Here is a 27,111-nt window from a genome sequence, read left to right on the forward strand (position 1 = left end):
TGTTAACAGGAGCTGTTGTCAGGTTGGTATCCTGGCTAATGTTATGGCTATGTTATTAAGTTTAACGAGTAAGTAACAGTAAGGGTTTCCATGTTAAAATTTGAATTTTTTGGTTTAAGGTTGAAAATATTTAAATTTAGTAAAGGAGAGGAAGGAAAAGCACACCTATAACCTTTGTTAATAAAACAATTCTACACTTTTAACATGGTTTATTTATGTAGAATTCTAATTGTAAGCTTAAAGTAATTTTGAACCGATTCTGCTCCTTAAAAAAGTACAAATCTTATACCCCTTTCTCCTTAGTTTTCCTCCCCTTTTATTTACTTGATGACCGTTAACTTTAATACCCAGTATCCTGGAACACTTTTGCTGGCTAACCTCTGGCGCATCCCTATAATTTATCATTCCAAAGTATCTAAGCTTTGCCTTTTATCTTAACCATTATCTCCATTTCAACCCCCAGGACGCTCTTTAATGCCGGCCCCAGAAAAGTGTAAACAGCAAAAACAAATTGTCTAAGGGCACGCAAAATGCTCCCTTATTTTCCTTTTGTTTTCCCTTGTATTTTGCCTTTTCTCAAGGCGTATTTATGGCGGCTTGCACTGTGTAAACATGGCAAAAAAAAAAAGTTTTTATATATATCACTAACTTGGCAATAAAATGAAGCCAAGTAGCGGTTGCAGTCTCAGCTGTTGAGGCTTTTTCATTTGCATTTCGCTTTATTTTGGCCACGGGACGCGCCCTTTTCGCACATATATATATATAAATATTTTTTTACTGCCCTTTTTCAGTTGTAAACAAATGCTTGCTTGGCTGCGGAGGAGGGAAAGTCAACAGCAGAGTTTATTTTATGGCAGCCTTTTAGGCGGCACTGTTAACTCTGTCCACTCTCTCTCTCACTCTCTCTCCTCGCTCTCTCTCTCTCTCTCTGTATTGATTTGTTATTCACACTCTGCGCAAGCTCCGACTCTGCAAACCGGGGACCGGGGTATACAGGGTGCTCCATTTGTACTCTGTTAGCCCCAAAAGTCACCCGGAGAGCGCGAACTCACACATACTATTACATTTGCACTCTCTCGCTGACTCTCACGCACACTTTCCATCTTTGCAGGGGTGGCATGTGGATAAATTCTAGCCGCCATGGATCCCAGTGCTCTACAAAACATGGATCGGGACGCATTAAAGAAGCAAATCGAGAATATGAAATATCAGGCCTCCATGGAGCGCTGGCCGTTATCTAAATCCATAGCAGAGTGAGTAACAAATAAATACCAAATTAAATAGTAATAATGATAAGTAACACAAGCAACAAACACAATAGTGAACAAACAATAAATAGTGTTAAAAAAATAAACAACCTGAAATCGAGGGCAGTGAAAAAGGTGTTGCCGCGTGACCCCTGACCCCATTCAGAGCTAGCTCCTCCGTCTAGACCGCAAACTATTCTCACACGTGTGCTAAAAGTCAGTTTCTGCTTCTGAAATGTTTGCTAAATGTTTACACAAATGCGAAGTGCTGCTGCTGCTGCCTTTTAAAAGTGACAACAACACTGCGTCGTCTCAGGACACAGGACATTTTGCCAGTATGTGTGTGCGTGCGGTTGGTGCATGTGTGTGCGTGTGCTTGTGTGTAGACGGCGGCTAGACGTCAAAGGAGCCCCAGCTCCCCTTTACCTTCCTTTCCCCTTTACCTCTTCCTCTAAAACAAGGGACAAGAAATTACACAGAACAAATGGCCGCCGTCGGTAAATTGGTTTTACTGAATGAGAAATTCCCCCTGTCCTGGTAATTAATTCCTATTTCTTCTTTTATTATCAATTCAATGAAAAGAACACAGGACACAAGGGGGCAGTAGCTGAAAGAAGGTGTGCCTTTTCTTTGAGGAATGAGCAGTGTTTTCTCCTAGAAAGGCATTTCCTATTCCCAGAAAGCTTTGATAATAATTTCCGGAAATATTTATATCCTTTCAGGGTAATGTATGTTCAGTCAGAAGCGTGTAACTCAGTGAAGAAGTAATTTCTGACCCTATAATATATTCTAGATCAGCATCAAGATCTGAGTCGATCTAGCTATGTCCGGTCAAAAAAATAATTTTTTGAAAAATTTTTCACAATTTTCCAAAAAAAGATAAGGGGTTACATCGTAAAAACTTTTTAAAATTTGACAAAACTTTAAATTTCTTATACTTTAAAATCTAGTATGCAGAATTTTTAGGATTATAAATATTAATACAGAACAGTTTTCCGAATCGAATTTATTCAATTTTTGGCTTAATTATAATACTTTAAAATGCCTGAATTACCCAAAATATTATCGATCTAATACAGTTATTCCTGAAACTCAAACAATATTTAAAGAAAACTTGTTATATTTCAATTTACATTCCACTAGTTTTTTAGGTCAACTTCTCTATGGCTTAAACTACCTACCTTTCGATTTATGGAAAATATTGTGCAAAAAGAGTAATGCTTTTCAAACTCAACTAATCCCCCCATGGAATTACATATTTTATTATTTTAAAAACTTTTGCCTAAACGAGAACAAAACCTGCTGCATAAATCACAATTAACGCTGGCGCACTCTCTCTCTCATTCTAATGGCCGGCTTTTAATTTAGCTCTGGACCCAAAGGCAAACATCCATCCTGCCGAGTTGGCCCCTTGGGCCACCACGGATTGCGTTCGTAATGTCATTTTTTAAATAAACACCCAACCGTGGTGGGAGCAGACGTCCTCTGATTTAGTTAAACATTTAGTCAGCAGCTAATTATGAATAATTAATTGGCACACAGTGAGCCTGAGCCTGAGCCTGAGCGGAGCTGAGCTGCCTTTGCCCCCAAGTCGTCTCCCTGTGTTTCCCAGCTCCGTTGGCTCATCTGTGACTTAATGTGGCTCAAACTGGCTCCAAATGTGTGCGTTGTTAGCCAGCGGCTTTCATAAATAATTTAACACCCGACTTTAGAGTCGCCTCATACCTGCAGATTTCGCCAATGTGCAGTCGAGATTCTGTTTACTAATTTGCAACACGTCGAGAAGAGGCTCGTTTCAATTAGGTGAGCTTCCCTCTCTTTGGAAGTGTTTATTTCTGGTCTCACCTCTCTGCATAACTCCCAGTTTTTCTCAGTTCTCATTTCAGCAGTGAGTCACGTCGACTCTTAATTTAGAGGTGTTAATTACAAAAATACATTATATATGTATGGCAGAGAAGCTGCCAAGTCAGGGTTGAGTGTGAAGTATAATTATGCCAAATGATATTTTGGCTTCTCAACTGTGTGTAATAAATAAATTCCCCAAAAGGTTTCCAGCTTTTCAAATGAACAACGTAATTGAGTTACAATTTACTTTTAAACTTTTTGAAGCTTTCAATTTATTTTGTTGAATGCGATTACTGAAATTTAATTGTATATAATTTAATAGCAGTTAGAAGAGGCTTTCCATAAATATTCAAATGGTTATAAAGATTAAAAGTTTAAAGACATGCCAGTTCTTCATTTAAAAATCCAATAAATATGCAAAACCATTAATCAAATAATATTTCCAATTATAAATCCAGTAACCACAGCATTTTAATTTTATACTTTAAATTGGAATTTCGTTTCCACAGATGTTTTTATATATTTATTTGCTAAAAAGGAAAGTAAAATAAATTCAATGCAAAATTGATATCAATCAGAGATTCTATTCAATTTTCTAAACACTAATTGGGGGCTTTTTGGCTTCTTCTTTTTTCTAGTTTTTTGTAAATAACAGCAACAATTTGTCACTTAATCAGGACACAAAGCGAGTCAAATTAGACAGTCATCGCTCACATATACACACTCGGCAAATGGCAGGACACATGTCAAACTTTACAAAATCAAAGTCAATTAAATTTTGAGAGCGTATCGAAGCGTTGCTGATTGATGGCGCAATGGCACAGCATTGACCACAAAAGTGGTTCGTTCTTCATGTATATGTGTGTGTGGTTGGGTGTGGAGTATGTACTCGTTAAGTGCAGCAAACACCGCACATTATGGCGATTTGTTGCAGGCAACGTAACGACGAAATGGAACCGAAAATCCCCCTCTCCCCCGAACACAGACAGGCGGCCACAAGGATACGCTTCCTCTTTGGTCGACTCCGGGAACCCATGATTGATTGACGTCCGTGTGGGTGTCCTTGCTACATATATATCTGTGTGTGTGTGTGTGTGTGGAGACCATCGTGCGTGACAAGCACCTGGCCGCAATTTCCCTTCTCATCGTCCTGTGATTCGCCATGGGAGCCGTAGACAAAATGTTGCATACCTCCAGGCGCATACATTTCACCTTAATGTTTGGTCAGGAGGGGAGGCCGAGCAGGTGTCCAGGAGGCGTGGCCTGGCAAAAACTTTTACTTTACATCGCATAAAATAAGTCTCGGTTGCAGCTCCACTCGGAAACTCCTTCGACTGCTGCCTATAAATCTTTGTCGCTTCTCAATTTATTATTGCCACCGCCTCTTTTTCCGTAAGGTCCTTCAATGTGTGTGTGCAGGTACTATGTATATGTGTGTATAAATAATGCAGAATGAGACACACTGGGCTACAAAATATGGGAAACGCTTTGCAGCGCATTTCAAGCGGAAAATTATGTTACTTTTGTGGCTGTTTGGGTTTAGGGTTCCTTGTTTTGTGTACGTATATATATACATATATCTTTATGGCATTTCATATTTTACTGCCGCGCTACCCGGGCAGTTTATGTGCTTTTCCACTGCGGTTTATAGTGCGCTGTAAATTTTCCCAAGGGAGGGGAGGAGGAGAAGGAAGAGGAGGAACAAATGCATTCCGCTTCCTCTAATCTTTGTTGCATTCAACTTCCGGTATCGTCGTTCCTTTGGCGGACATAAAAATGCTTTTATCCTTAGCGACTTGTCTTATTCTCAATTAAATCAGCAGCTTTATTTCGATTTATTCACTCGGCTTACATATATTTGTAAATGTTTATATGTGTATTGTTACATATATAGGCAATCAATTTTTGGTATTGGCCATAAATCAGCTCGACATATTCATATTTTTTCTTTTGTGAACTTTTTTGTGGACTTTCGATTTGTCCTTTTTGATGGGTAGTATAATAAATTGTTGGTTGTCGGTAATTGAGTCGGTTGATGTCCTTTCTTTGTAGATAGGGAAATGCTATAGAATATGTGCTTATAAAGATTTAAAGAGTAAAAGGTTTCTAAGACAAATTTATGAAGGAATATCCTCCCCTTTAAATGTGTTAAAAACTTGAATAAAAGTATTTTCAAACCTTCAGATACTTTCAGCTATAAAATATCCATTTTAAGTGCAATTTTTCTTCACAAAAACCATTGACGTCTTAAATAATGCTGCCTCATCGCTCGAACAATGCTTAAAACTTGACCAAATCATTGCCTTTTCCAGCTAGTAGTGATCTATTTTCTTTTATTCAGCTTGGCAGACAACTTTTAAGCTCCTTCCACTGGCTGCCTGCCTTGTTGCCAAATGTCGCAAAGGATAAAAAAGAAGCACAAACTTTGATTAACTTAAAGTAATGAAATTTAAGAGGGGCGTCGGGATAAATGGGCAAAACCGGAAATCCTCTCTGCCACATTTTTCCCCAATGTCCCGTTGCGGCACATTAAGCACACACATGGCAGGCATTAGATGCGCTTTTCCGCCAAAACGCTCCCGACTCTTGTGGCTTTCATCGAGCGGAAAACGGGGGGAAAAAGGAATGTGGCCTGGAATTGCTTTGTCCGCGTGTAAACTCTAAAATGGCCACGCATGCAAATTAATTGCCAGTACATGCCAGTGAAAACCGGTTGTGGTCCCTGCTTTTGGCCACGTTTTGCTTTTGGCTTAACCTTTGTTTCGCCAACGCGCCACCTCAGATCCCCGGCGAGTCAGTGAATTGGATTAGCGGTTTATTCAATTTCATTTAAATGCAAAATATTTCGAACAAAAGGTTGTTTTTTTTTTTGTCGAACAAACTTTCAGCGAGAAAGTTTAATAATATTTATTTTTTTCCCGAAAAACCTTGACCAAAAAGAAAAGGAAAATTCAATTTTCTGAAAGCATTTTCATTGATTAAATTTTTTGACAGGGTTCTGAACAAGTTTCTGAATCAAATAACACAATGCGTGATTTTTATTAAAGAGAACTTTAAGCTTAAAGCAAAGGAGAAATGAAAGAATATATAGTTTTTATAGTCTTTCAGTTTCATAAAAATATCACATTTCGTATCAAGGCTGAGTTAAAGTATTTAATTTAGCTAAAATATAGAAAGCATATATAAGCCTCGTTAAACAACAAAATGATGTTTGTTTTTTACCAATATACCTATACATATATGCTTTGTGTATGCCAGGAAAGTAAATCTATTTATTTTACTTGTACTCCTTTCCGGTTCAAGTTACCATGTTTGACGAAATGTTGATGCAAAGTTTCCACTGAAGCTCTGCTTCAGTTTCAGCACATTTTCCGAGCTTCCACTGCAGACACTCGACCCCTTTTGTCGCCGCCCCCGAAAAACAATTGCCCTTTTACCAAGAGATGAAAAACACACCGACCCGGAATAGACAACAATGCCGTGAAGGAAAGTCTTATCAACTTGCCGTGGCGAATAAATTACACAGGCTGGCGGGCGGGCTGGGGCTTCAGGAATATGACAAACACCTGCTGATTGCTTTATGACAACGACGCCCTTCTCCGCTCTCACCTGCCAGAGCTATTTATGGAGAGCTCTTCGCTCTCGACTCTCTACATTTTACTTTGCATACCGTACGGGCCAGGCCAAGGAGTTGTGGCCGCATTCATGGCGCCTTCGTTGCCAATTCCAATGCTGCTGCTGTTGTTGTTGACACATTTAATGCTGATTAATGGCTGCGAGCGAGCGAGGAACGAGGAATGCCATAAAGCTTGCCACACATATAAATATAAATGAATTGTTGTAATGTGGCAGTTGCCAAAAAGAGAAAAAAAGGGAGCATGGAACCGAGAGTGAATTGTAGTTGTGCGAGTTGAGGCATTAATCTGCCATGAGTTATGATGATTGGGCCTAAATGTATGATTGGGTTTGTGATGTATAATGTACAATAAATATAGGGAATAACAGTCTGACAGTTCATAAAAAAAATCAGACATGATCAGGAAGCACTAATATAAAGAGCTCTCTAATAACCTGAGGCACTTCATAATACAGTGAAGAATCCCACAAAAATTGTAAGAGCTTAGAAAGATTCCTTCCGGGTGTCACACAGCTTATTTCCAAAATTCCTGCGAGACTGAAGCCAAAAGCCGATTGAATCTACTGCACATTCCACTCGCTCTTAGTCGTCCTGGATCCTCAAAGGAAATCCGAGCATACTTTCGGGCTGCCACACACAATAGCAACTGCATTAGCTGCGGCACGCATACCACTCGTCCGCCACCGCAAAAAAGTCAATTTCAAGTGGAATTTTGTGGCAGTCATTGCAACCAGGACTGCACTAAGCCACCAACCCAGGATCGGGAAACAGAAACATTCAATTAGAGAGCTGAACTTCTTCCTCAGTTCATTACATTTTCCACTTGCGGAACGAGCCACGAAGGCCAATTAAGCAGTTGTCTAATAGGAAACCCGCCCCCAAAACTACGAGCTGCAATTACCAGGACTCCCTGGCTTGTCCTTTCAGTCCTTTGGCTTTCCCTAGCCATTAGCCACCGTTGATTAGCTCAGTGATTGAACAATTCACCCAAGGGACAGCTCTGACGGCCACGATGGCCGTGAAGGTTAACTTGCATTGCCATTTGCCACTCTAACTATATATATTTATACTTATTGATTTATTAAAATTGATGTTCGGTTTGGGGGGAGAACAAAAAAAGGACAGAACTATTCAAGTGATCCAATTAGCAGGCCAATTGAAGAGTACTTAACTGCGAAATGTGCAATGAACATGACAGTTAATTAGTTAATGGCAATGGCAATCGAATTGGATTGTGATTTATATTTAAAAAACCTATCTGGCAGTGCAATCTCCAGGTATTTCAAATATTTATGTCATTATTTGCACAATATTTATTGCTGTCTTTTGCGTATTTTCCGCCGTGCTTGTTCCTGCTGCGTCAGTCAGCATTTTGCTATTGCAGAAATTATGAACACATGTAAGGATACAGAGAGACGAAGCAGCACTCCTGAATTGCCCTGGAAAATGTCGATGCTTTGGCGTTTCCATTTTCCTTTTTCCCCTCGCTTTTTCCCCATTGACACACGGCTGGCAGGAAGGCACAACCCAGTGGCAGTGGGGGAAAAAAATGTCGACGGTTGCCGTGTGCTCTCCAGCATCCAGCAGGCAGCATCCAGCATCAGCGATGGCAGCACACATTATTGACATAACTACAAACAATTTATGGGCAAACAACGGTTACGTCTCGTTACCCCCGCCATTTGCTGTTGGCTGCTGCCATCATGGCCATAATTGAATTTTGCTGCAAGCTGCCGCCGTCCGTGTCCCTTTTTTCTTTTTGGTTTTTGCTGCTCTATGGCGATTGCATTTTTGACAGCCCACAGTTCGTGGCTTAAATAATAAATGAAATGACTTAATACCGTATTAAAGCATCGGGGCGACCCCGTGTCCCCGATCCGATGAATCATGCACGTCCCTGCTTTGCAAATCCCGCTGCCATCTATGCTCACATTCTGAATTCGGTGAAAAGGTCGAAAAGTTTCCGTTTCTGGTAGTGTGTCTGGGGAATGGTCTTGGCCTCTCTCTCATTTTTTGGCGGAAAAATGCCAGAATACATGATGAGCGGTTGGAAAAGGAAAGCTAAGGACTGGCTGCCAAGTTGGCGGATTAGTTTTGAACAGGATTTTGGGTTAAAAAATGATGGGGATACGTTAAAGTTAGTTAACACTTCGTTTTTGGGTTGAGTTCATCTATATATATAAAAATGCTCTGTTCGTGTCTACATCCTTCATAGACTCGAAAAGTTCTGAACCGTTTAAGCCCAAATTTTGGCACAACATGCGTTGAGGTTCCAGCTCGGTTATTGACTACTTTTGATGTTGATAGCTTATCTGCGGTGGCGAATATATCTATTTTTTTTGCGATTCCAAGTGCCCCTACTGCTGCGCCATCTACAGGCAGCTAGCTGAATCAAAGCATTTCCTGTCAAACATTCAAACCATATTGAAAGAAGAAACTTGAAAAGTTCTGAACCGTTTATGCCCAAATTTTTAGAGAACATGCGTTGAGGTTCCAGCTCGGTTATTGACTACTTTTGATGTTGATAGCTTATCTGCGGTTGCGAATATATCTATTTTTTTAGCGTTTCCCGTGCCCCTACTACTGCGCCCTCTACAAGCAAATCAAAGCATTTCCTGTCAAACATTAAAAACATATTGAAAGAAGAAATTGGAGATACAAATTTTATTTTTTGTTCAGGTTCAGTAAGAAACGAAGTCATGCCACCAAAGAAGTCGAGATTGGGTCGTCGTATTCGCAATACAGAAGCAAAAAGACGTAAGATTACGAATATGACTGACGAAGAACGGGCCTCCATCCGAGAGACGCGGCTGCGCGATGAACTTTTACTCATACAGGTTAATGGTTCGGAGGACCGATTGCAATCATATATTGAAATGTCGTCAGTTGTTTCATCAGTACATTGTCGATATGTATGCAAAAATTGAAACAACGTTTGCTGTTCCTCCGATTGAATCAGAAGAAACTTCGGTCCGAGGAATATATCCATTTGCGGGATGCTGTGATGAATGACCGTAATACAACCAACGTTGGAAAGCTCACGATTTTGCCATCCTCATACATAGGTAGTCCACGCCACATGCATGAATATGCTCAAGATGCCCAGGCATATGTTCGTTGCTACGGCCGTCCAGACTTATTTATCACCTTCACATGCAATCCAGCTTGGGACGAGATAGTTCAGCTGTTATTTCCTGGACAATCATATAGGGATAGGCATGACATCACAGCCCGTGTTTTTAGACAAAAGCTCAAGTCACTGATGGATTTCATTGTGAAACATGGAGTTTTTGGATCTGTGCGGTGCTGGATGTATTCAGTAGAATGGCAGAAGAGAGGATTGCCGCATGCGCACATACTGATTTGGCTGTATGATAAAATTACTCCAGACGAAATTGACAATGTGATATGCGCTGAGATTCCACGGGCAGAGGTTGATACAGATTTGCATGCAGTTGTCATCAAGAACATGATCCATGGCCCATGTGGTACCCTCAACCGAAGTTCACCAAGCATGGTAGACGGGAAGTGTTTCAAGCGATATCCTCGAGCATTTACAGCCAACACCGTAACAGGGGAAGATGGATATCCTCTGTATAGGAGACGGTCAACTGAAGATGGAGGGACTTCGGCAACTTTAAACATGAGAATTGGTGATATTGAGGTAGACAATCGTTGGGTGGTTCACCACTATTGTCAAAATCATACAAAGCGCACATCAACGTAGAATATTGCAATTCCGTGAAATCGATTAAATATATCTGCAAGTACGTGAATAAAGGCAGCGATATGGCAGTTTTTGGTGTTCAGGCAGAAAATGGTGACAGCACTGCAGTACGAGTTGTCGATGAAATATCTCAATACCAGGCTGGAAGATACATAAGCAGCAACGAGGTTGCATGGAGAATTTGTTCGTTCCCCATTCATGAACGCTATCCAGCTTTAGTTCACTTGGCAGTCCATTTGGAGAATGGTCAACGTATCTATTTCACAGAAAGAAATGTGCAAGAAAGAGTCCTGAATCCGCCAGCGACAACTCTGACTGAATTCTTCACCTTATGCCAGGAAGATGATTTTTCCGGAACATTGATGTATTCAGAAGTGCCCTCTTAACCACAATATGCCACAGAGAAACGTGGCAGGGTACAGCTAGTTTAAAATAGAAATGGGTATTCTATAAGTAAGAATAGTTATTTAACTATGGCATAACTCAAAATATTATCAGGATAACTCACATAACTGAAACCCTTTTTATGTATTTATTATATCATCTAACTCTCTGATTTTTCTCTTTTTCAGGTAAGTGTTTCTTGGCTTAATGGATTTATTTACTAATAATTAACGCTGAGTAAGTTATATATAGGAAATTTAAGTAGAAACATATTTCAGGGTACAATAAAGTTTATGAAATCAAAGCAAAACACTTTTTAAAGTCTTTTAAAATCGCCACAAATTCGAAAGCGTAAACTTCCTTAATAACCCTTATTACCTGCACTCCAACTTCTTTAATATACTTCCTCTTAATCAAAGTTTAAACTTTAATTCAGGCTTCATATGAAATCATGGCATTTATATATACCCTTTTTCCTATTTCCGTCACTCACACTGGCAGCTAAAACTTAAATGAGCTTTTTATGGGCAATTCCCTGAAGCCCTTTGCATATTTCTCGCCTCGCCAGGCAAATCTCTTGGTCACGGTTGTTTCAGTGCGCTGTCCCTTCCGGTTTGCCGGCACATCCTTCCTTCAACAGTCCAGGCTCAGCCCTCAATCCTTTAGGTCTTTCATTTTTTTTTTTAATTTGTTAAATTGTGTCTGACTGGGGGAAAAGGCGATAGGGGTTGGGTAAAGACAGACTATGGGACTATAGTTCCTGGCAGACAATGCCGATGAGAACAGAAAAAAGAAAGGTGGGGCCACCGAGAAGGCGGTGATTTTAATTTTAAGTGCAAGGCATGACTTTTGCCGGTCACTGTGTTTGAGACTGTGACTGCTCCTGCCACGTGGACTGTGACTGTCAGACAGGATCTCCTCCACTCACGCTTTGCCTTACCCTTTTGTGCCCCGTTTTCATTTGCGAAATTAAATTTTGCATACGTAATGGGTGAGATGGTCACGCTGAGAGTGGAGGCTTTTGCCTTTTGCCAGTGACTGTACCAAAACACACACACGGACTAACACTCACACTCGGATAGACAGGCAGTCAGTCACACGTATTCAGGACTCATTGCGATTCCTGCATCCTGGCTTGGAAGATTGTCAGTCGGTTATTAGGAGCAACTGAAATGGCAAGACGTCCCTTCCTCCGCCCCACTGCCATGTGCCTGTAATTAGAACAACTTTTCCCCTGTGCCAGCATCTTCCATCGCTTCTTTTCCTATGGTTTTTCTTTTTTTTTTGGTTTTCTTGCCCATAAATTGCGCGCCGTAAAATCTCTGACTGTCTTTCTGCATCATTGTCCATAACAATGAGGCAACGGCTACCTCCATCTATAGGACACCCTGCTGGCTCTTAGGGTTTTATAGCCACACGCAGGAAAAAGCAAAAGGAAAGCTATTTTAACCTCAATATTTTCCTTAAAAATACTAGTAGTAGCTTTGGTACTAAGTTTAGCAAGCAAAATTTAGTAAGAAAACCATAAATTTATATTTAATCTTATTCAAGCTTAAATCAGATTGATGAAAGTTGAATATAATCCAATGGCAACTCAAGCGAGTAAACTAATTAAAATTGGTTTCATAATATAACCCAATTTGATCCGACATTTTTCCCAGTGCACACAGGCATACAAAGGATACGTGCACATGTGTTCGCCTCCTGTTGAGATGGCCATTTTGGCTTTCATGGCCCGTGGGATGGAATCGCTTTGTTTGGGCCGCTCTCAGGTGCTGCCTCTGCCTGTGCGGGCTTAAAATTAAATTATTGGTTTATTTATGCAGCGAAATGGTCATCAAATCGAGATTCTGATTGCAGATAAAGCGCCAAAATGGAGGCATAAAAAGAAAAAAAATGCCGACGCATACAGGATGATGGGAAAATTTGCAATGGAGGCAGTTTGAAACTGAGGCCAATCGATTGAAAGAATTTCCACAAAACAGGGTTCGAGGATTTCTGTGTGTGTTTATTTATACACACTTCATTTAAATAAATAGTTATTTAGAGAAATCAATTTCAATACATATATATACATCATTTTTTTGATAGGTTTGCGGATTTTGTATATATTTCGTATTTATTTTGCCATGTTTGCGAAAAAAAAAGTTTATGTGCAAATATTTATAATGTAGTTTTTTTTGAATGAGTGTCAATAGCGTGTTGATTGTTTGTTTGGAGGGATATATGTACATATACTAAAACTATATACATGGAAATAATAGTTCTTGACGATTTAATTTCAATTTCAACATTTCATTCAATTTTAAACTTTGTGTCCTTTTTAAGCAGTGAAATTAGTTCCCAAGTTGATTTAGGAAAGTTCTGGGACTCTATTGTTTTGGTTAGAAAACCAAGAGAGTTACTTAGCCCAAAGGGCAAAACTAATTCCCATTTCTATTCACTTCAACTAGAGTTGCGACAATTGAAAAGGCAATTTGGCCAGACTTCGTTCCTTTGTCACTGTGAGTTTATTTTTTTCTGTGCCCAGCATGATGGCACTTTAAACACTTTGTTGCCGAAGAGCGCCTCTACGTATCCCCTTCATATTCCCACTCCCCATTCACCTGGACTTTCATTAGCCACAGCAGGACTTAGCCCGCAGGCATTTACCAGCATTGTCTGCGGGAAAGAACCACAGCCAAAAGTATCGACAGCGGAATAACAGAAGCCACAACAGCAGCAGGGGGCCAGGAATGAGAGCAGAAGCTCACGCTCCTACAGTAACAGGACCCAAGAAGATGAGGCTGGGAGGAAAATGGGTGAAAAGTTTTGCAACAAATGTCCAAAAGCCACTTAACGGCGAATTAGAGCGCACCAACAACAACAACAAGTGCAGCGACAACTAACTAACAAAAAAGTACAGTTAACGCTAAAAGGATACGGCAAACTTTTCAAGCGTGCAGAGAGCAACAACTTTACGTCCTCGTTTCCCCCCATTTTCTCTCTCTCTCTCTCTCTCTCTCTGTTTAGCAATTGACCAGTAAGCGAAAACCGCAGGATGCCATAGATGAAATCCCGCTAAATCAGCCCCCTTTAACAAGCCCCTCCCCGAATGCTCCACTGCTTGCCAAGTACAGTTGTGTACGTAGTTAATTGATGATGTCCCATCAAATTGTAACAACATTCGGCTTTGGCCAAAACAAATTGTAGCCTAGTTTTTGGCTTCGATGGCTGCAGTCGAATAGCGCACACCGAAAGAAAATGGATATGAAACTTTGATTTTATAAAAGAATAACTAAGACTTATACACTGTAAAAGCTAAAAATACATTCAGAATTAGGTTTCTAGTCGTAAAAAAGCTAGTTTGCAGAACGAATTAAGTATGGAGTACCTATAGATCGATCCTAATCCAAAAGATATCCTAATTTGTGTATAATATTAAGTGTCCATAGTTTCTACAGTTACAATCCCCTGACTTTTGTCACCTTTGTGTTCAGTGCACACAGCCACACTCATCCATAAACAGAGACAGAATTAATTGTCGTTGCGAGAATTTGCATTTCAAACACGAAGAGCACAGAGCTGTCCTGCTAAAAATTGCATAACAAAGTGCGGGGCACCATCATCATTTAGCTTGCAAATTGCTTTTCGGCACTGGACATTTTCTCTCCCCACTCCCTGCTATATCCTTTAGTACCAAAAAAACCATACACCCACCGACAACCGCCCAACCACTCATCCATTGCCATCCTCGCAGGCAATTTGTCAGCGTGGTCATGCAAGGCCTCAGCTCTTCCTTTTTTTGCGTTCGAGGATGTTCGAGGAGGGGCCCAAAAGTGCGATGTGGCAAAGTTTAATTAAGTTTTGCGTTGCCGATTAAATATGTATAAATATTAATAAACAAAGTGCGTGACTCACGATGCGAAATGCGTGACGGGAAGCGCTTAATGAAAGAGGCGGACTTCAGTTGGAGATGGAGAGGGAGGATCGTTAGGCCCTGAAAAATACATAAACTTGTTTGTGTGGAGGCCACAGGCCTGCAGGCCTCATTAAACTCAACTTAAACTATCAATCATGGCAGTTTGGCTAACTTGGCTCAATTAATCAGTCAGCGACAGGCCTCGGCTAAAGGCCACAGATCAAGTTTACTTAAAAAATGTCATTATATTATTATTGACAAGCTGTCGAAAAAGAGTGCAAAGTTTGCGAATTCTGATCAGAGAGATTTTTGGTTTAGTTTTAGGTTTAAGAAAGCCATACTTCATGTCCTAAGGGAAAGTTAGAAAACTTAATAATAAGGTGCTTGATTTTCGGTCTGAAAGGGGTTTTAAATGAGGAAAATATAATGGGATATTGTTAGGATTCTAAGCTATCATTATTATTAAAAATAAATATTCCAAAAATTCTAGTGACACCTGAGGTCGCTTAATGAGCCCTCGTTTGTGACTGCAAATATTTTAACCGAAATTCCAGAGAAACAAGAAGCAAATGCAGCAGCAGCAAAGTCTGCTCTGCAAATCTAATATGCAAATACTCACATAACAACCAGAACGAGGACAAGCCAGGATACCTGGCTAAGCGTTTCTGCAACATGTGGCGGTAGCAGGCAGTAGTCGTCCTTCGAAACCATCCTCGACAAGTTTTTGATAGCAGGAAATTTGCAATTTCTGGCATTAAATTTCCGCCTCAACATTCATTTCATCAGCATCAGGGGGGCAATATGGGGAAAATGTATAGGACAGGGCAGGGCATCTCATGCATTTGCATTAACTTAACTGTGTGTGGTGTGCGTTTCTGTAATTATCGAGGTGAGCCTGGGTATTATGTGCTTAAACTCCTCTAAAAATAGCTGCCTCTCTTCGCAGGATGTGCGTGATGGGAATTGGAAATACATAAACATAGAGAGCTTTCAGGTTTCAGTTTTGTATATATACATATGGGTTTTGCATTTCTGTTTCTGTAACTTCGATTTCTGCACACAGTAACTGTTAAGTGAGATTGTGGTTGAGCGACTTCACCTGGATGGGTTTCCAAGGCAAATGAGTTCAGCCGGAGGTTGAAAATATTGCCATATCCTTGAGGGTAGGAGGTATCCTCTCAAGCGTATGCCTCTTTCAGTTGGCACACACAAAATACGTGCGTTAGGAATTCGCATTGATTTTGAAATAAGATTTCTGTGATTTTCATCTTCTCTCAGCTCAGCTAGGAATCGAATTTCACCTGGCAAATTGCTTTGAGAAATTGGGAAAAATTTAAATGAAATTGTCCCCACAATGCCTTCAGTTGATCGAAGTTTTCGTTTAGGGTTGAGATTTCTTGACGAAAATAAAATATTATCAAATTACGTAAAGAAATAGAAATTACAGTTGATTTGATTACAATACAGGTCTTTAAAGGAAAAACGGTAAAGATTTTACATACTTAATCTAAATTTACTTATACCTAAATATTTATATAATTCAAGCAAATTTGTTCAATGAAAATAAGTTATTTATATAGCTTCATTCAAAGTTATCCCCTCTTTTCACAAATAGCCAGGACTCACCATAGAAAGTGACATCGACTTTCCTTTTTCTTGGGGTTGCTGCTGACTTATTATCATTTTATTTATGCATATTTTCCCCCAACGTCCTTGCCTTGCTGAGCCTGTTATTTGCGAGCTCCTTTCAGAGTTGCTTTTCGCATAAATATCCTTGCAGACCGCACTTGTCACACGTCATTTGATTTGCTACTTTTGAAATGAACAAAAAAGCGGCAACAATTCCATGGCCTAACCTGGGGGCAACTTTGACAAACACTTGACGGCGACGTTGAGAACTCTGAATCGAGAGCCAAGAACCTAGAACTGAGAACTGAGAAGAGCTTGGCTCAAGTGTTTTTTGCACAATTTCTTTTCAATTCAACGAAAGTGGACCAGAGGCCAGAGGAGGTCTTTCCTGCCTGACGGCCTGCCTGCCTGCCAGGTACTACTATCCCTTCCTCCTGGCCCATGCTAAACATCCTTTTTGTGCTCGCTTTTTTGTTTTTAAGGTTTTCATCCTCGTCATCGTGCTCGCCGTAGTAGTTTTGTATGCATAGAACTTGCGGCTTTTGCCCGGCCAGGCTATAGACCCCGCCGACCGCCGACCTCCGGAATCCTAGAGATCCGGCCAGGGAATGTGTTTGGGTGTAGAAAAGATTTTGTCTTTTAGCCTGATTTGTTATTCATGAAAAGGCAGCAGCGGCAGCAGGGCTTGGGTGGTCCAAAAGAATGCCAGAGAGCTAAGGAAATGGTTAAGAAAATGCCGAGCACACTTTTGCGGTGTTCCCCAAAAAAGGACGAAGGTGGCAGGATGTCGGCTGGTGCATAATAAAGCTGTTTGTTAGTGGAGCAAGGCAGAAGGGATGACAGTGAGATACAGCCACCATCCTTCATTGAGTGGATCAGGTTGAGGGTAGTTCTTCCGTGGCAATGATTAGCGTTTTGTGCATTTCAGACAACAGATTCACCTGGATTCTCTTTACCAAAAAGCAAACAATGGCCAAGACAGTCAGTCAGTCAGTCAAACATCTCTGCCAACAGTTTTTCATTCTTGACTTTGGATTTCTTTTTTAGCACAATTCACTGCACAATTTGGGGTTTCTGGATACCGATTCTATTGAATTTTCTCAGCTGCAGTTGATTTAGTGTTTTCAATGCACTTTAAGCGAGCTGAAATTTCTGTTTACATTGAGTGGAATTTTTTGAATTTCTATCATTTAATCAGCAGGGATTTCTGTACGCCAATCAGAATGGCAATCATTAGGAAGGAAAAAGGTATATAAAGAGATTCTCCCCTATTCCAAAAGCACATTGAGTGGCTTTAAAGTGCAGAATAAATATAGTCGCTGTACAGGTATTGCAAATACTTGGATTAATCCCCTAGTTGGTTGAGAAATTCGAGATTTATGCACACTTTGGGCCATCCTCCTGCCACGAACTTTATTGCACATCGCCACAAGTATGCAAATCTGGCCCACAGCTTACCTAATAAAATGCTTCCACATCCATTTAGTGTGTAACAACGGCACGGACAACAGCACGGTAAAATTTGCATATACCACATATGCAATTTATTTATGCTAAATAGAAAAACAAACAACGACAGCGTCGACGTTGCAACGTTGCGTTTAATGCATATTTCTGGCGCGGCAAGCACCTGAAAAAAATATGCAATGGACAGCTAAATAATGCGCATTAAAATGCAATTAGCCGGAAGAACACAGAACACAAACAAAAAAAAAAAACTCCAAGGTAATCTTGCATATGTAAATAATTATGGGCCAGAAGACCCTCAAAAGCAGTGTCTGCTGCTGGGTTTCAAGTGCCATTTGGGTTCATTCTGGCCAGGTTTTTCAGCGCTTAAAAGTGTACTAAATTTAGCAGAAGGCCTCGACACACACACACACTACCCATCCCACGAGTGTGTGTGTGTGCAGGTGAAATGAGCCAGAAATTAGTTTATGGCGAAGGTCTCGTGTAGGCCAACACTTTCACTTCTCTCCCCTGCTGATGTATATAATTATTTCAGTTGTTTTAGGCGAATTTATAATGCCCTAATCGCATAAATGCTCTATATATATTTTGTAAGAATATATTTTTGTAAAAGCTAAACCTACGCACTAATTGCTTAAATTAGAAAATTGTATGCAATACATATGATTAAAAATATGTTATTTAAACTCTTACAAGGTTATTTCAGTCATAAGCTTGTAACCTGTGAAGGAATCATTTCCGATCCTATAAATCATATATGTTCTTGATCAGCATAAATATTATATATTTAAATTTAAAATTAAGTATACAGATTTGTTAAGATACTAAACTCTGGCACAGAACTGCTTTCCGAATTGAAATGCATTCATTTTTAGCTTAGTTCTGATTTATATTCCACTCGATCATTCCACTATTTCGTAATGTTTTTAGTCACGATCTTTTTGACCTTATATTAATATACCTTTATTAAATATTAGATTAATAATTTAACCCTGTTCAAGGTAAATAGATACCCTTGTCAATCTATTAAAAGTTAAAATATTTTTTTGTTTAAAAGATTGCTCTAAACTCCTTTAAGAAATCAAAAATAAAGAGTAAAATTACCTGAATGTGCCGGAAACGAAAGTGGAAAGTGCAAAGGTAACCGCTTTTGGATTTCCCCCTCTATCTATGTGTAAACAATCATAATAGGCTTGAAATGAAATTTTAAGCTTTTCATTTCTGTCACATGCGAGGCAAAGATAAACACACAGCTTGAAGAGACCAAGGGCGAGGCAGGAAAGAAAAGCATGGCTGAGATAAGGGCATACATACATACACTGAAACACATTCGAAAAAACACACGAAGATGCAAATTGACATGCGGCTGACGCATTTTGTTTACTCAAGCTGAATACGAAATGTATGTGGGAGCGGTGACAGCAGTCGGGATTGGGGTCGGTTTTCGGTGGTTTTCCTGGGGCTTCAGTTGAGCTCCCCCCGGCTTACCGGAAAAACAGGCAATTCTAATTTTGGTTGGATCCAAGCTATCTGCTTTTAAATGCGAACGACCGGCGGACCGCCTTCAGCTGCTGCTGCTGCTGCGGCTGCCATCGATAAATAATGCTTTTTGTAGCATGCTTTCGGGCGCTTAAGATTGCGTGTGATTGTGAGCACACACACACACACTTGAGGCTGTCATAAATCAACATTTACATCGTGTTTATGTTATTTTTTTGTGCCAGCAGCTGACAGAGCGGAAAAGGTAGGAAAACCCCACCCGAAGGTGGAGCAAACGACTTTGGCATTTAATTATAGATTGAGCGTGTGCCCAGATTGATGTCGGTGAATTAGACCCTTTGATCGGAATTTAATTCGCCAAGATACGACAAATTACTTCATTAATCGAAACGGAAGCATTACCATATAATGTCAATTTATGGAAATCGTAAATTAAATGTGTCAATTAAAATTTACTTCCAATATCCTTATATTTATTGGAATTTGTAATGCAAAGACGGGTGATGACTTGGTTAAGTCCTTAAAATGTTAATTAATTTTACATTAGGAATGAGGTCAAAGACTGTTGTAGGAATTAATTAGCAGTTGTTGCATTAAAATTCCAGTTTATTGTGTTTCAGCTTGAGTAAACAAGTATTGTAGTTATGTTAAACGGATTGGAAATTATATTTGATTTAATCAAATTGAAAGAGAGAGTGAGATGCATGTTATTTCAGACGCATTGTCTTCTCTGCATTATTAATTCTTGTTAATGCACACTTCCTATGCCTTATATTATTAATTAATTTCCATCTTCAGGCTGAGACATTTGTGGTCCCAGTGCCTTTTTGTCCCTGCTCCATCACAGCTTGCCACAAAACATTAATTCGCCTAACCCTAAAAGCAAAACGTTGTCAGGAACTCGGTGATGTCGGGAAGTGCGTCCAAATGACTTTTCATTTCAGGCTCTTAGAATTATTCAGTTAGGGAAGTATATACAAACATCGGAGGGTGGAAGGAGAGCCTGGGAAATGGGCAAATGGGAGGACTTTCAATTAGCACATAAAAGCCCAGCATGGTCCACATGGCCATGTGGTTTCTGCGGTCGGAAGGGAACCCAAGCCTGGCTGGCTGTCCTCGTGGCTCACATGTTAAATCAACGGCTGCTGAATTAGTTTTCAATGTGTTCGTTCACCGCTGAATGGCAGTTTGAGAGGAGCACTCAACCTGTTCGTTCGTCATTCAGGCTCTCCTCTTCCTTGATGTTCGTTCGGCTGAAGCACTCAAATTAAATGCAGATGTCGAATAAAACTTTTTTATGTCCCTGCGGCACTTTGTCTACTCTCTGTTGCCTTCATTTCCATTACCCCGCTTGTGTTATGAGAAAAGTTGCCACCAAATGAAAAAAAAACAAGGGAAACTCATCACAGATGCTAATGATGTCATACACAACTTATGGGCCTAAGGAGGCCCCGAAGCCAACGGCGAGTTCATAGAGAAAATGCTTTGACTGTTTCTCTGATTTGAGGGCCTTCTAAGAACTACTTAAATTAAAGTAGTCCCACTGATGGGATTACATTTTAATTGGGAAAAATGATAGAACATATTTAAATCTAATTGGAACTCCTAGGAACTTAAGATAAAATTGCATTCTGTGATAATCGTTAGCTGCAAATAAATAAAGGGACCGAGAAAAGGTTGAAAAACTCTTTTAAGAATCAAGTGCCTGGTTTTTTAGGTCTATATTTTTTATACACTTAGTTCTCCTTTTTTGACCCAGATTCCCCGGGGGTCTCCGAGTCTTTGTTCTTAACCCTTCCTAATCGGAGCCAGTGTTCCCTTCTAATGCTCTCATTAAAAATGCATGTTGAGCAACACGCTTACTCACAGAGTCTTCTTATCGCAAAGCGCCAAGATAGACCCCATAACCCAGGGGTCAACGGAGGGGAGAAACCTGCCCTGACAAAGTTTTCCAAATTTACTTTTTGGCTGCCAAAGATCCAACGTCATCATAACAACTTTGTTTACCGGCCTTGGCAGCCGAACCGAATCTCGAACCTCTGGAAAACCCTTGGCCTTTGTTTACCCCAAAAAAAAAAAAAAAATAGAGAGAGAGAGCAGAGAAAACAGAACAGAAAAACCGAAAAGAATATTTTCTAAGCTCTGTGGATTTTCATTTTTCCCTCTCGTTCGCTATGTGTGTGTGCGTGCGTTAGTGTGTTTGTGGCTCAGTTTTCCCGGCTGCATGGGCTGAAACCGCAAAGTCATAAGCCCATTAGCCATGGCAAGCACGAGTTAGGAGGGGCTGCTTGGCTGCAGGAGGCATTGTTTTAGGCAGTCCTTCGTGGGGAAGGACTCCGAGCCCCGCATGACATTGCCTTTTGCTCTGTTGATGCGGAAAATGAGCAAGGAAATAGAGAAAATTCAACGCACACACACACACACTCGCAGGCTTGAACACATGCACACAGGATAACGACACCGAGGTAACAAGGACATAGCTGCCGACGACAAGGTCTTGTTAAGTTAAATTATGCATACATGCCACGCCCACAATTACACGGCCCAGGCAGGCGGCGGACAAGGGGGCGTGGCCTGGTCGCACACCTTGGCATTTTGATAATTGAGCACACGGCAGGAACAATCAGTCGTCGAGAAGGGGTTTCACGTTTGGGGTTTTGGTTCGAAACAATCAAAACTAATGACGGCAAACAACTCCACCGCATGCGTGCACTGTTAGCCAGGCAAAAGCCTTACATTAAATCGACAAACAAACAGGACATCAAAGCAGCCGCAAGATGTTTAAAGCAATTTTGAGGTCAAATGAAAGCGCACACCCGAAAAGCCAAAATAAAATAAATTATAATCACGCCAAGCGGAAAATGAAAAGGAAAATTGGGGGAGGAGGGCGGGAAACCCCACCCCATTTAAAAGGCAAACAACAACAGCTGCAGCTTTCGGCCAAGAAGCCAAAGGAAAACATTTGTCCAATAAATAAAGCCACAAAATGTAGCCATCAGTTGAATATGCAATTGCCATGCCGGAAAGTGCAGAGAGCAGCCCCAGACGAATCGGTCAATTCAAGTATTTATTTACTGGGTTATGGGAAAAGTGAAGAAAAGTGCCTCAGGCTTCCCTTTCTTTTCCTTCTCCTTTTCTTTCTCCTCGTCTCCTTTTTCTCCGGAATCGGTTTGCGTGATTTGAGCAGCACAAAAGACAAACATTTGCATGGATTTCCCAGGACAACTTATCATTCAAACCGAATAAAATAGTTGGAAAATTGTTGCCTCAATTATTTAGTTCAAGTTAAATACTTATTGTGAAAGTGCAATATTTTTGTTCTGGGAAATCTTCGGAAAATTTAATATAACTTGAGTTTTGCTTTGGAAAACTAAAAAAGCAATTATGAATCCACTCAAGTCTCGGGCCGAAAGAGAGTAGAGTACATAACTTTAAGTGCTAATCGATGGAAGCACTTATCGTGAAAATAGCATTTTCTCCACATCGTACTTTATTTCTATTATAAAAATTCTTAAAAACTTTTGCTCATAAAAAGGAAAGAGGAAAACTTTGATGTGCATTAGTTGTAAGAAGTTTAGCTTAAAGAAATCAGAAATACCAGTTAGCAATCGAAATGAAAGTTGCTGCAAATATTTGCTTAAATTCCGTACAACAAACTTACTCACTTAATCTATAAAATTAAATATTTTATGACAATTTAATGCTTTATACCTTGTCTTAGAACTTTTCTTAATTTCCATACTCTCATTTAAGTTGCTCCTCCAACTTTTTCCCCTGAAGAAAGTTTTCCCCAGAATGAGTAAATAGCACTTCCGCTCTCTTAATTCAACAACTTTCCGCCAAGTCTTATTAACAAGAAAGCAATGACGAATACTTGGTATTTCGTGATCCTAGAAACAGGGAATTTAAAAGTGGAGCACGAGGACTGGGAAATTTTCAAACTAACAAATAGAAATGCAAAAATCATTCGCAGACAGACGACTGTCTCTCAAAGTGTCTATTTGAGAGACGACTTTTCCTCGCGGAACGCGGAAACGCCCTTTAAATAAATAAATTCTTGCAAATTCAGCAAGAAAAGTGGGAAATGTAGAGTGGAGAAAAGTAAGAAATGCTTTGTCTAAGGAAAAGCAGCGAGATAGGAAATAAAAATAGATAAACAGAAGACGGAAAGGAGACAGGCCGGGGAATAAAGTGAGAGACAAATGCAAACGACGGGGCAACCATTCTTATGGCCCTAAAGGATAAGCGTATTACAACAAGAAACAACAAAGGCAAGGAAAATTTATATGCGAATATTTTTCAGGACCAAGAGGGGAAAGCCAGCAGGGAAAATCGTTAGTTTCCTTGGCGCGTGCAAAGTGTTCAAACATTTTTAATGTCCATCTGCGTGTGGATTAGCATAAAATCTGCTGTCCTCTGCCATTCGGAACCCGGTCCCGAAATCAACCTTTTTGCTACGCCAGACGTGAGATATAAGTTTATATCCGCTTTAGCTTTAAGTGCGGATGGATGCCCCAACCATTCTTTTCTGTATTTATTCCTTTAAAATGTCTTGATTTTCCACTAAAGCTAACTGAGAGCTTACTCATTTTATGAGCTTTAAAGAAAGAGATTACCAAATGAAAATGTTGCGGCTCAGTTCAGTTCACAAAAGGTAAAAATGAATGAAATGTTATAAAATGTATAAGCCGGCGGATGGGTATTATGTGTGCCATAATAAAACTAAACTTAAAGCGCTGAAATGTTGTATTTCTTTTATTATACAAGCTTAACAATGTTATTGTTATTATAACAATAAAGATTACATTTTGTTTTAACAAATAAATAACTACATTTCTGTTGGCAAAACTTGATGAAGTTGAATATTACATTTTGGTCTCGAAAAAGGTCAACAAGAGGACTTAAAGAACTTAATTCCTTGACTTTACTATCCCTTTGATTTACAACTAATAGCACATAAAATATTCTGATAATAATGCTTTCCAAAAATTTTGTTTCTTTACAGAATGCGCTCGTTCATCGAGGAGAACGAGAAGAATGATCCCTTGATCAATGCCCCGGATAAGAAGAACAATCCGTGGGCCGAAAAGGGCAAATGCGTTATCATGTAATATTATCGTAAACCACAGAAATACCGCCATAACTATGATAACCAGCCAAACAGCAATAATGCAACCCATTCCACGACTCATACCACAACAACAACAACAACAACAGCAACACCCGATCGATTTAATAATGTTGAAGAACAGCCTCGACAGCAATTAGAAGACCACAGTAACAGTCACAGTCACAACCATAACCATAATCACAACCAGAATCGATGTAGCAGCCAAGTTTCGGGACGGGATGATTCCCTAGATCTAGTGCCGGTGGAGATGCAGCACTATAATAACAACTACTATTACTACTACAACTACAATCTGAGCTATGAGCCGCCGAAGGAGCGATCGATGGGCGGCGTGGGGAAGCGGGGTGGCAGTCGCCTGCAGCGTTTGGTGCGAAGGACACGGTACGAGTTGCAACAATGGCCGCTGCTCCTGCAGCTGCTGCTCTTCGTCCTGTGGCTAAATGCCAAGTTCTGGCAGTTGGTCAACGAACAGGTGACCTACCGCCGCCGAAGGTGGCACTGAGGAGAAAGGGGGCTATGGCGACGGCGACGGCGACGGACATCGGGTGCGCTGCTTGGTATGAGTTCGATCTAGGCTTAAGTTGTGAAAATTATGCCCACACTCTTACAATCTCATCTCAATAAAATTAATCAAAATTCGCTGCGTAGTGGAAGCAGCGAACCACAGCCAAAGCATCTGTGTGAACTTAGACAACCAGAAAGCAGAACGAAAGCCGAGGAACCACAGCCAGGACATGCAGAAAAACCGAGTGGGTTACTCGCTACTCGATACTCTTTACTCGCTACTCGTTTCTCACGAACTCGATTCATCATCGTGCGCTCCTCATCGTTGTCGATCTATCGTCGTTCCTCTATCGTCGTTTTTATGCTCGTCTCTTTTTCTTCTCTCTACTCGCTCGTTCATCCCTCTACGTTCTTTCTAGCTATCGTTCCTAGTCGTTACTGCATGCCATTCTATACATTCTAAGATGATTCGTTTCTATATCGCTATGTTTTCTCTGCACCCATCATCATCGCCATCACATCCCATCATCCAATCCCACCCGAACCGAAACCAAAACCGAACCCAAAACAAAAAACCAACACAGTAGTCGACAACGCTAAACTCAATCATATCAGTCATGAACAAGAAAAGGGATAAAGACAGTTCAATGTCGAAGCCCCGATAAATGTAACCCACCCATCATCTGTAGACTCAATTCAAGAAGCCTTAGAAACGCCCAGAATACCCCAAGCGAAACCAATAGATCTACAAACTTTTCTCAAAGGTTTCTCCTCCAACGCTTGCCTAAGAAACTAACCCTCGAAATGAAAGAAAACCGGAAAACCGATATAAAGAGAAATACATGTGTGTTTAGATACCACTTTTCCATGATTCCAAGGAATCCGATTAAGATCAAGGGCTAACTCTTTAAGTAGATTCGTATTTTTGAGTAGCGCTTCTTTATTTGGTAGTCAGGCAAACGCTAACAGATCAGCAAATTTAGTTGTGTTTACTCAATTCAATATATAGTATTACGAATATACGGATAATATAATTTTATATACAACATACATACGTATAAAGTTATATGCTAGGCAAACGAGCTATTTAAAGGCAGACGCTGTAGTTACTTGAGAACGATGATAATATTATATTTAGTTCTAACTGATATGTTTATAATTACCTAGCGGGATATTATTATATACGCAGACAACATACACAAAGACACTGAAGATACGTGAACAACTAACTATTGAAGTAGACCCCAAAATATTTGTATGGATCATACATAGTTAAAGCAGCTTAGCGATACATATTTTAGGAAGATCCATGAAAGTCAGCTGAAACTTTATATCTTATATGCGTAACTGCAGAATGGACTTGACAAACCAAAAAACGAAAAAGAGTAAACTATATTATATTATTAACTATTATACGATATTAAAGGGCGAGCCCCCAGGGGCCGACCCTAACACAAAGAAAGTATAAATAAAAGGCGCTGTTCAGCTGATCGAAAGAAGTCATAAAAAATATCTAGCAAAGGTAAATTTTTATGGGTTTACGTTAATGAAATGCTAAGTTCAGCTTATCGCAATAATTTCCATTAACAACTTAGGCATTTGTTTTCACATTTTTGGATGAACAAGAAGATGAGAAAAGACAACAATCAAAACACAATACATTCCACACGACACATACATAAAACTAGTGAAACGACAAACTGAGGTAAAAAAAAAGAAAATAATTAAACAGAACTTAAATGAATAATAATCCCAAAATGTAGCGACTAAAGTGAGCACATTTAATGTTAAAGTTAAGTTGAGGAAAATGTAGCCAGTTGAGCAGAGAGCGTAAAGTTAATTATAAGTAAGTCGCGCAAAACTCAACAACTCAACTCGAAATACAACAAACAGAAAATTAAACTAACAAATAAGCAGCAGAAGAACTATATCGAAAGGAACGAGGAACGAATGGACGAAAAGTGGAGTGGAAATCCCCTGAGAATAATACGAATCAGAACACAATAGCTAAATCCTAGTGGTTAATCTTGAGAAGAGACCAAATGGAAGATCTAGGGAAACCCAAGACAAGGACAACAACGAACTCCTTGGTCCCTGATGGCGTTTAGGAGAACGCGAAGCACAAAGTAGCAGACCGCT

At 40.0% G+C, this 27,111-nt stretch overlaps 4 protein-coding genes across 7 annotated transcripts in view; 3 read left to right on the forward strand and 1 right to left on the reverse strand.

The window, feature by feature from the left end:
* LOC110183743 (guanine nucleotide-binding protein subunit gamma-e) overlaps window positions 1-25,140 on the forward strand; it is a 44,391-nt gene extending 19,251 nt beyond the window's left edge. The window contains exons 2-3 of the mRNA XM_020952100.2: window positions 1,112-1,253; window positions 24,343-25,140. Coding sequence (XP_020807759.1) covers window positions 1,141-1,253; window positions 24,343-24,448 — 219 coding nt within the window. The 5' untranslated portion in view covers window positions 1,112-1,140 and the 3' untranslated portion in view covers window positions 24,449-25,140. The remainder of the gene's footprint in view (window positions 1-1,111; window positions 1,254-24,342) is intronic.
* Window positions 1-27,111, forward strand: part of Mco1 (Multicopper oxidase 1) — a 265,366-nt gene that overhangs the window by 78,558 nt on the left and 159,697 nt on the right. The gene's annotated exons all lie outside the window — the stretch shown is intronic.
* LOC110183787 (putative cytochrome P450 6d5) overlaps window positions 1-27,111 on the reverse strand; it is an 87,822-nt gene that overhangs the window by 28,243 nt on the left and 32,468 nt on the right. The window lies entirely within an intron of this gene.
* Window positions 1,121-25,140, forward strand: LOC110183745 (uncharacterized). The gene is made up of 2 exons (XM_086831457.1): window positions 1,121-1,253; window positions 24,343-25,140. Exon 2 carries the CDS (start codon window positions 24,716-24,718, stop codon window positions 24,968-24,970), a length of 255 nt encoding a protein of 84 aa, XP_086687583.1. The 5' UTR covers window positions 1,121-1,253; window positions 24,343-24,715; the 3' UTR covers window positions 24,971-25,140.

This window comes from Drosophila serrata, unplaced genomic scaffold, assembly GCF_035046125.1.
Source record: "Drosophila serrata isolate PLE 108 unplaced genomic scaffold, ASM3504612v1 contig_240, whole genome shotgun sequence".
NCBI classification, from domain to species: Eukaryota; Metazoa; Arthropoda; class Insecta; order Diptera; family Drosophilidae; genus Drosophila; species Drosophila serrata.